The following is an 11,409-nucleotide window of genomic DNA, read 5'->3' on the forward strand; positions in this document are numbered from 1 at the left end:
CAGCCTTAAGCAATAAGAGAACAGTGATACTTTTTAAGGATATTTATTCTTATGTTTTTAATTACACTTCCTGAACTTCTCATAATCCAAATGTTTGCGTCTATTTATTTATATATTCAAGTTCAAACATTTAATGATACGTGAAAGTTTGGTGATATTTTGGTTTAGAGATTACTCATACCTTAAACTGGTAACTGTTTTTATATCTTATGAAATTTGTAGTTTTTTTCGGTTTATTTGAAGTTAATGATAACGTTTCCTTACCATTTCTCCCTTCAGTATGGTTTAGTAATCTCCGCTTTTATGTATGGAAATAAATAACTTCTATTGTTTGTATTTCTGGTTGATATCATTCATAAAAATCATTGTCCAATGCAAATACATTGCTAACTTTACATAAGTTACAAACTCTCTCTCTCTCTCTCTCTCTCTCTCTCTCTCTCTCTCTCTCTCTCTCTCTCTCTCTCTCTCTCTCTCTCCAGTGATCAATGGAAATTTTTGACGTGTTGATCTGTATGAATTTTTGAGTTGTCGGTCAGTATATCATTTCAAAATCACTGGTATATGGTTCAATGAGTTATTCATAATCACCCTTTTTTCTCGAAGAACTGAAAGATTACTACCTAGATGGTATTGAAATCACTCTAAAATGCTAGATATCTAGTAAAAGCTCCCTGATGTGCTATCAAAGATACAATATATATATATATATATATATATGTATGTATGTGTGTGTATAAACTTTGTATACAGTAATCATACCTCTGTAACGTCTATGTACGGTATATTCAAGTAATATTGTCGAATACGAATAAGCATAATTAAGAAATATCCGTAAACATCATCCATATTTTGAAATAAGGAATATGATGTTAGTAACTAAGATGATGTAGTTGTAGTAAGGTTAAACGTGTATATAAGAAGTTAGAGAACATTTTAAATTTTTAATAATGCAGGGAAATAAATCGCTAATTTATTAGACACGAAATATTTATTTTGATTATCTAACACCCAATAAATAGATTGGCTGCATCATTGGTAATCATGAAAAAAAAGAGTGACATATCTAAGGTGTAGAGTATAGGCCACTAGGAACAGAAGAGCCACCACCGGAGATTTCAGAACCTCTAGAAATGCTTCCTCCACTGACTGAACCTCCAAAACTTCCAGAGGTACTGCCTCCGTTGACAGGGCCCACAAAACCTCCAGAAAAGCTGCCGCCACTAATTGAACCTCCTGAACCTCCTTGATGACCACCGACAAAGCTACCCCCACTGACACCACTGCTGGCACCACCACTGAAACCTCCAGAGACACCGCCAGAAAATCCACTTCCAGTAGCACCTCCTGATCCACCACCAATGACTTGGCCAACTCCTTGATGGACGGCGCTTTTGAGAGCTGTCTGAAGATCAACACCTCCTGGAAGAGTTGGGTTTTGACCATCTCCATAGTTGACGAAGAAGACTTCAGGCTGGGTCTTGGGTGGTGCTGGAACGTTGATGACTTTCTGACCTCCTATTGTTGTTCCCTTGTTGAGGACATAAACAATATTCTTTTGCTGTGGTGGAGGAACTACAATGGGGTCTTGTCCAGGAGCATTTTCTGGAATATGCACAAAGACTATGTTGTGTTCGACTTTTGGTGCTGGAATATCGGGACGAGGGCCACTTTGTTGAGACTGAGCTGGGACATTGTAGACGTAGACATTACGCTGTACTTGAGGGGTTACGCATCTTCCTCCATGGGAGACCTGTCCATCACCACAGGAGACGGATCCCTGTCCAGAGAAGGATCCACCACTGCCAAAGCCAGCGGATACAGAACCTCCACCAGTGGAAAAACCGGAGGATGTAAAACCTCCTCCAGTGCCGAAACCAGAAGATACTGAACCCCCTCCAGAGGAAATGACAGAAGATGTTGAACCTCCGGTACCGCCAAATCCGGACGATACGAAACCTCCTCCAGAGCTACCTCCAGAGAGGAAGGTTCCCCTTTGAGTTCCTATACCAGAGGAGCCAAAAGACCCTCCTGTTCCACCACTAGACGATCCCTGAGGACTAGGATAACTATAGCCTTGTTGTGCGGATGCTTCTGCTGTCACCAGCACGCACACGAAAAACTGAAAACGAAGAGAGACGAAATATAACATTTCCATATTTAAATTCGTTATTTATAAGTTTTATAGTTTTTTTATCATATTAATATTGAATTGTGCATTATTGCATTTTAGTATAGTCTGTTTTTGTCTTTGTTGTATTTTCTTAACATATATGTTCATTTGACAGAGGTTGTCAGTTCTTTCATTTGAGAAATCTTATGTCAAACTAGTTTTCATATGCAAAAAACTATGAACAAGTTTTGAAGTTTTTCTTTTTTGTGAGAGGTGCCTCAGAAGCTTCTTAAAATCTTGGAACAAGAGTTACTCCTCTGATTTAATTAATCTATTCCGATGAGGTCAGAGACTTAGATTGAGCAGACTTTATACTCACTAACGCAGTATGTTTCATGGCTGAGGAGAACACTCGAGCTGAGATAATGATACAAGTTCCTCCTTAGTTGGGTTTATATATATACCGAGACTCTCACAAAACCCTCCTCTTACTTTCCTTTTATTGCCCTGCACTCTCCCTCTCCCCCTACCACAACTCATCTCTTCTTCTAATACCCTTTCTTTTAAAAATTTCCTCTTCACTTTCTTCTTATCATTTTATGTATCTGGGAGAGAAAATGTGATAATTTTTTTTTCTTAACGAATATTCTATTATTATTTTTTTTGTTCTGTGTTGGCAAACATTTTAATTTTTGATTGTTTATGGTTTTTGTGACTTCTGTTTTTCAAAGGTTTCCCGCATGTTTTGAATTAGTTTGGATAAGTAGCACTTATTTACTTTAAAGATGAAACCAGTGGCTAGGTTAGAAACAAACTGATTTATGATATAATTTTGATAAGGTAGCATTAATTGTTTAGGCTTATTATATCATTCAGTAATTACCAAAACAATTATTTCATATGCAACATGAAATAAAATCTTTTAAGAACAAATGAGACCAATTAATCTGTGCAGTAAATAAAAGAGTTGAAGTTTTCTTTCGTTGTGAAAATTATCGGAATTCGTTGATTTCTAAAAATGGGAAATTGTACAATTAACAATATATTAAGGAATATCGCAGACAAAAGTGTTATTAGATATTTCTGCGTTGACGATAAGAGTTTACCTCTGAATTTTTTTTATAGTCAATTTATGTATATGTATATATATATAAATACATATACATATATATATATATATATATATACATATATATATGTATGTATATATCAAGTGAATATATATGATTTATGTACCCACATGTATATTTATACACACACACACACACACACACACATATATATATATATATATATATATATATATAGATAGATAGATATATGTATATGTATACAATATATAAGTTTTTTTCTATAGATGCATACATAAGTATTTACATATATATGTCAACATATAAACTCATATTTACGCACAAGCATAATTAAATATCTATTTTAAACTTATATAATATTTACAGTATATGTACATACTTACGCACGCACACACACATATGCATACATATATATATGCATATATATATATATATATATATATATGTATATATATTAATTTTTTTTCTTAACAGAATAGGAACCTTGAGTCATTCTAATATAATGGTAAAAATTATGATTGGCATATTATTATTACTAGTTAAGCTGCGACCTTAATCGAAAAACTATGATGCTATAAGCCCAAAGGCTCCAACAGGAAAAAATAGCTAGGTGAGGAAAGGAATTAAGGAAATAAATACACTACGAGAGAATTGATGAAAAATTGAATAACATATCTTAAGAGCAGAAACTACATTAAAATAGTTCTTTCATAAATAAACTATAAAAAGAGACATGTAATCCTATTCAAAATAAAAACATTTGTTGAAACATTCAACTTTTCAAGTTGCACCAATTCAACTAACCGAATAGGAAGTCCATTCCATAACTTTGTCACAGCTAAAATATAACTTTTAGAATACTATCCAGTATTGAGCCTTATGATGGAGAGTCAAAGCTTTACAGATCTCTCTTAAGCACTAATTTATAATGAAATATGTTATGTTAATCATAGTAAATATCATAGTTAAGTATAGTAGATTCACTTAAGATGACTTAATTGTGTTTGACCATTTAAGAAAAATTTTGAAAATTGTATTACAGTACACTTATTCCGGAAACTAATACTCTATTTTATTGATAATCTTTTACACTCTTTTGTATATAAGATGCCATGCCATAATAACGATCAATCATCACGTCTTTTTGTATTGTTCATATGCGAATGGTCGTTAGGTCATCTATTTTTCCTTTCTTTGCCAAATCTATAACCATCTCCTCCATTTTTTTGTTATTTCCAGCACGCATTTAAGAATGAATCTTCAGGAAACGACGTATCAAACCTTCAGGTACTTTAAGAGCATTCAGGTACTATCTTGCATCTCGAAGTGTTGCCAGATTAGGATTGCTCTATTTTCGACACAGAGGTAATTGATTCTTCCTTATTTTATTTTTGTTTTTCAACGGCTCTGAGCTCATCCCTTCTTAACACAATCCTTCTTCTTACTGTATTGTTGCATAATGTGGCTTTTCACTAAATCGAAAAATGTCAACACCCTCTGATGGCTTTCATCAAAGGTTCGGTTCGGGATTTGATGGAAAAACAATTAACATTATTAAAAACAAACACGTTCAATATTCCTTTTGAACTAATGAAGGGCGATATCCCCCAAACACTTAGTGGCTATGAGGAAAAATCCTGCTGATAACATGTCGGGTACTTTCTCTTACGCCCGTAAAGGAGGATCTTCAGTGAGTGCCGGATGACGCATTTTCCAATAAAGTTTTCTTTATGTCTTTAATTTCATTTAATTTTTGTGCATTATTTTCTAGTTTTAAGGTACTATTTATAATGACATTCCATATTATACCCTGGGTTATTTGATTATTTATTCGTAAATGATAAACATTATCTCAATCCCAAATGTTTACTTTCATCATCATCATCATCATCATCATCATAATAATAATAATAATAATAATAATAATAATAATAATAATAATAATATTGAAAAGGATTGCTGCCTCAGTGGCGTTAATTTTGAAGTTAACTTTTTCTATTGTTCTTATCATTTTCTCTTCATTGCTATAATCCGCCAGTAATTGGGAAAGGGACATATTTTCATTAGGAAGGTGATGAAGACCACATCATTCACAATTCTTCTTTAATATATGTCTTTGCACAAAGACATACTTTGTACTTATCTGTACTTTTGTAATATGCAGTGATATATAAAAGAAGAATTGTGAATGATATGGTCTCCATCACCTTCCTAATGAAAATATGTCCATTTCCCAGTTACTGGCGGATTATAGCAATGAAGAGAAAAAGATAATAAGAATGATAGAAAAAGTTAATTTCAAAATCAACGCCTCCGAGGCAGCAATCACTTTCAATAAAACCTGCTTAAAAGAGGGTGTACTCCCAAAATAATAATAATAATAATAATAATAATAATAATAATAATAATAATAATAATAATAATAATGATAATTATGATAATAATGATAATAATAATGATAATAATAATAATGATAATAATAATAATAATAATAATAATAATAATTTTAAATGAACATAATTTTTGAATAGATTAATCGCTACTCCAATTCAATTGTCAATTCCATTGTCTGTTTAATCTTGTTATATGTTACTTTTGTATATTCTGTTTCAACATGATAAAAGAAACTCCGAAAGAGGAGAAATGGGATGAAATAATGTCATATTTCTTCTGATTACAGAAAATATTGTCCTCAAACAGACAGTTTGATAGGAATACTTTTATCTATTTCTTATATCCGTAGATTTGTATTTAAACTACTATACTGTCTCGTAGAGAGAGAGAGAGAGAGAGAGAGAGAGAGAGAGCGATCCTGCACTGTATTCCACAACTATTTAGAAAACTCCATAACATAATACTTAATTAAACAACTATTTAGAAAACTCCATAACATAATACTTAATTAAACAACTATTTCGAACTCCACGAAACATAAGCATACTAAATTATACAATTACATTATTCCTAAGCTTATCTTGTGATATCAGATTATAACATGAGAGAGAGAGAGAGAGAGAGAGAGAGAGAGAGAGAGAGAGAGAGAGAGAGAGAGAGAGAGAGAGAGAGAGAGAGAGAGAGAGAGAGAGCGCTTAATGAATGAAATTAATCAAGCCATAAACTCTGCTAGATTATGAACTATTAAACCTTACGATTAAGCAGCCAAATAAAAAGCATCTCTCATGGTCGGAATCCTTTTTGGCAAATGATAAAGTTTATCGAAAGGAATTAATAAAAAAAGAAATACAAGCTGTTTAAGGCAAAAGATATCTTGACCTGAATAAATAAAGTAATATACTCTTTACGAGTGTTTTTCAATTTCTATCTAAATATCTGTGTAACGAAAGAGATAAGGTTTTTCCATCAAATTCCGAACAAAAGTTTTCATAAAAGCCATCAATGGGCGTTGACATTTTCAGAGTTAGTAAACCAAAATTATGAAACAATACAGTAAGAAGAAGGATCTGTTAATAAATGATGAGCTCAGAAACCCTTGACAAGAACGAATGAATCAAAAGAGGAATTTGATCGAAAGAGGAATGAAATACCTTTGAGCCGAAAATACAGCAATCCTAATCTGGCAAACCTATGTGATGCAAAATAATACCTGAATGTTCCGTTTTATGGAATAGGGTTAGATGAATCTTCTCTTGGAATTTCATTCTTATAAGCGTGATGGAAACCTATAAAATGGAGGATTGGATATCAGAGTTGGAAAAGAATGGAAAAATAATATGCCTAAACGATCACTCGCCTGGGAATTATCCGAAAAGATAGTTATTATGACCTGACATATTATAACAATTATCTGTTATTTTAGTTTGGAATAGGACATAAGATTCTTCTAGCCTAGCTACTTATCTGTAAGTAAGCCACTGGTATCACCTTTAAAGTTAATAAGTGTTATTTTTCAAAATTAACAACACGCGGAAAACCATAAAGGAAAAAGAAATCATAAACAATCACAAATAAATGTAGGCATATATGTCATCCCAGAGCAGAAAAATAATGAAAGAATATTCCTTATGTAAAGATGCGATTACATTTTCCCTCCCAGATACAAAAAATGATAAGAAAAAGTGAAGAGGAAATTTTTTAAAAGAGAAAGGGTAAGGGAAGGAAGGGAAGAGTTGGGGGTAGTGGGAGAGGAGGACACCTTGTGGAAGTGAGAGGAGGGGTTTGGAAGACTCTAGGTATATATATCCACCAGAAGTGGAACTTGTATCATATTCTCAGCTCGAGTCTTCTTCTCAACCATGAAACAAGCAGCGTTGGTAAGTATAAGTCTTTGCAAAGTCCGCTCACTCTAAGTCTCTGGACTCATTGGGATGCATTACTGATTAAAACAGATGAATAACTTCTGTTCCAATATTTTAAGTAGATTCTAAGGTACCTTTCATAAAAAAAAATTCAAAATGTATCAATTGATTTTTGCATGCGAAAACTTTTTTGACATAAGAACTTTGAACTTTAGGAATTGACAAGCTCTATTATGTGAAAAAATATATTAAGAATATACCAAAAGGGACATATAAGATGCATTTCGAAAGTAATTTTTCTTCCTCAAAAATTTTTTAATGGACTTTATATCAAAATTAGAGAGACATATATAGCGTTTGTTTATATATTATTTACTTCATACGAGTTTATTTCATACAAAACATTCAACACAAAATTATCTGTCAATATTATCAATTTCCAAACATACTGACCAATGATATCCAACTCATGATGAAATTTCCTTCCTTATATATATATATATATATATATATATATATATATATATATATATATATATAAAATATCATAGCTTTATTCATTTTAAATGAAAAAATAAGGTTTCAAAACAAGTTTAATTAATTACAGTTCAGTAAAGGATAAAATTCCATAGAAGTGAAACTATGATACAAACCTCATTATAAAAATAATATTATTAGATATTCTTCCCTGTGGTGTTTTGCTCTTTTTAAGAAACATGCCTTATATTATCTATAGAATAATGCATTAGTATCTGCGATTAATATGGTTAATGCCTCTCTTTTCCTCTTTCTCGTAAGGGCTACTTCTTTATATGACGAACTTGCCAAAATACGATAGATATATTGAGAAAACATTGATTTCTTTTAGAGGATGAGAAAATTAATGCGGTTCAAAGCAAGGACGGAATGAAACAACACAATTCACGTTTACCATCCTCACATTTTAGACATTCCATTTGGATGTCATTTGTCTAAGAGAAATTATTATATGTAAGCTTTCAATCTTTATACTCATTCTTTTATCTGCAAAACATATCAAAATTGAACTTGCATTTGCCTTGGTGTTCATTTGACTTTCTATTAATTTTTGCATTTAGGTACCTAAATAGAATGGATTTGTTTCAAAATATCATAGTAAATGAGCAAGTATGTTAAGACTTCACTAAAAGGACAGAAATAGCCTATGCAAAAAATTAAATACAGAATTGATATATAGAAATTTGATATTTTGTATGTCTCTTCCTTCTCAGTTTTTCATGTGTGTGCTGGTGACAGCAGAAGCATCCGCACAACAAGGCTATAGTTATCCTAGTCCTCATGGATCCTCTAGTGGTGGAACAGGAGGTTCCTTTGGTTCATCTGGTGTAGGAACTCAAAGGGGATCCTTCGTCTCTGGAGGAGGTTTCGTATCTTCCAACTTTGGTGGTGCCGGAGGTTCAACATTTTCTGGCTTCGGCTCTGGAATAGGTTCAGTATCTTCTGGCTTCGGCAGTGGGGGAGGTTTTACATCCTCCGGCTTTGGCAGTGGTGGATCCTTCTCTGGACAGGGATCCGTCTCCTGTGGTGATGGACAGGTCTCCCATGGAGGAAGATGCGTAACCCCTCAAGTACAGCGTAATGTCTACGTCTACAATGTCCCTGCCCAGCCTCAACAAACCGGTCCTCGTCCCGATATTCCAGCTCCAAAAGTCGAACACAACCTAGTCTTTGTGCGTCTTCCAGAAAATGCTGCTGGACAAGATCCTATCGTAGTTCCTCCACCACAGCAGAAGAATATTGTTTATGTCCTCAACAAGGGAACTACAGTAGGTGGTCAGAAGGTCATCAACGTTCCAGCACCACCCAAGACCCAGCCTGAAGTCTTCTTCGTCAACTATGGAGATGGTCAAAACCCAACTCTTCCAGGAGGTGTTGATCTTCAGACGGCTCTCAACAGCGCTGTCCATCAAGGAGTTGGCCAAGTCATTGGTGGTGGATCAGGAGGTGCTATTGGAGGTGGATTTTCTGGAGGTGTCTCTGGAGGTTTCAGCGGTGGTGTCAGCAGTGGTGTTAGTGGTGGTAGTTTTGCTGGTGGTCATCAAGGAGGTTCAGGAGGTTCAATTAGTGGAGGTAGTTTTTCTGGAGGTTTTGTAGGCCCTGTCAATAGAGGCAGTACTTCCGGAGGTTTTGGAGGTTCTGTCAGTGGAGGTAGCATTTCTGGAGGTTCTCAAATCTCCGGGGGTGGATCTTCTGCGCCCAGTGGTCTATACTCTACTCCTTAAATATGTTACTCTTCTTTGTTGTTTTTTCATAATTTCCAACAATATAGCCTATCTATTTGTTGGGTGTAAGACTATCAAAATAAATATTTGTTTCAAATAGAATGATTTATTTCCCTGCAGTGTTTATATTCTCAAAATATTTTATAGCTTCTATTCACGATCATCCTTATAACAGCTACATAATCTTAGTAACTGATATAATTTATTCATAAAACCCAAGATATTTACGGATGTATTCTAATCACTAGTCTAAGTGATCCATCAAAGATGACGGCTAAATATTTAGATAGATATGCACATACACGGACACGAGTAGATACACAATTTCAACCCTACCCAGTCCCTCACCCTATATTTTCTACCTCTCTGGGTATCACCTCTCACCAGAGTATAACTACTCCTTCTCCCTCAGAACCGAGGGGGAGAGAGAGACAGAGTAGTCATACGCATATTCTCGATAGGAAACCAATATTTATATACATGTATGTATGTCTTTAGATATGGATATATATATATATATATATATATATATATACATTTATATATATATACATATATATATGTATATATATATATATACATACATATATATGTGTATATATATATATATATATATATATATATATATATATATATATAGTGCATTTCTGAAGATCACATCAGAAAGATTACACTAGATACCAATAATTTTGAGGGTGAATTTAACACATCATAAGTAGTAATCTCTTAGGTCCTTAAGGAAAGTGATTTTTAATAGCCCATGGCATTTTATATACTGACTTTTTAAATTGTTTTATTGGGACTTTTGCTGATCGACTGCTGAAGAGTTCATACAGAGGAACACGGAATCATTCTTTACTTATTCTGGAGAGAGAGAGAGAGAGAGAGAGAGAGAGAGAGAGAGAGAGAGAGAGAGAGAGAGAGAGAGAGAGAGAGATTTCGTGGCTCTTGTAGTTACCAATGTATTTACACTCAGCGATTTTTCATAAAGAATATAATCCAGAAATGCAATTAGAAATAAATCATATTTGTATATAAAACCGGAGATTGGAAAGAATATTGCCGTTGGAAATGCGGTGGAAAAGTTATCATTATCTCCAAAAACCGAAAAAAATTAATTAGTCAAAGATTTAACAATAGAGTTATTAGTTTGAGGCATGACTAATCTAGGAACCGATATATCACTAAATTTTGACTTATCATCAAATTGTTTGTACAAGAATTTATACATAAATACGTGCAAGCATTTTGTTAAGATTTTCATAAAGTCTCAATGAAAATAGAAAATTAAGTGTCTCTAAAAAAATATGGGAACTTGATGAATTTTTGGTAATGAGATATATTCATCATTCACATCATTGTTGATAAGAAAAAAGTAATAGGGCAAAAGTGTGCCTAGTAGGTTTTACGAAAAGGATACAATACAAAGAGGGTGGCTGAAATATAGGGAAAGCCAAATGAGCAGTGAACATGGAAATGATAACGTAATTCCTTAGAAAAGATAGAAACTACGAGTGCAAAATATTTCATAGAAAACGGAATTGAGCATTATGGGGTAGACCATGGTATTCTCATACTAACTTTTGGGTACAAACAGCATCACAGTAATTACCCAAACGGTGAATTGGAATTATCACTTCTTTACGTGCTTCACGTCTTTACTAATTTTGAATTGATACGATTTGACT

The 11,409-nt window shown here is 33.5% G+C and overlaps 2 protein-coding genes across 2 annotated transcripts; one reads left to right on the forward strand and one right to left on the reverse strand.

Moving 5' to 3' along the window:
- Window positions 1-1,066: 1,066 nt before the first annotated feature.
- On the reverse strand, window positions 1,067-2,653 carry LOC137630922 (keratin, type I cytoskeletal 9-like). Its single transcript, XM_068362456.1, has 2 exons — window positions 2,606-2,653; window positions 1,067-2,122 (listed from the first exon to the last, which is right to left on the reverse strand). Exons 1-2 carry the CDS (start codon window positions 2,651-2,653, stop codon window positions 1,067-1,069), a joined length of 1,104 nt encoding a protein of 367 aa, XP_068218557.1.
- Window positions 2,654-2,898: 245 nt separating this feature from the next.
- LOC137630923 (loricrin-like) lies at window positions 2,899-9,721 on the forward strand. Its single transcript, XM_068362457.1, has 3 exons — window positions 2,899-2,915; window positions 7,412-7,475; window positions 8,711-9,721. The coding sequence occupies exons 1-3, from the start codon at window positions 2,899-2,901 to the stop codon at window positions 9,719-9,721; spliced, it is 1,092 nt and encodes a 363-aa protein (XP_068218558.1).
- Window positions 9,722-11,409: the final 1,688 nt, after the last annotated feature.

This window comes from Palaemon carinicauda, chromosome 39, assembly GCF_036898095.1.
Source record: "Palaemon carinicauda isolate YSFRI2023 chromosome 39, ASM3689809v2, whole genome shotgun sequence".
Classification (NCBI taxonomy): Eukaryota; Metazoa; Arthropoda; class Malacostraca; order Decapoda; family Palaemonidae; genus Palaemon; species Palaemon carinicauda.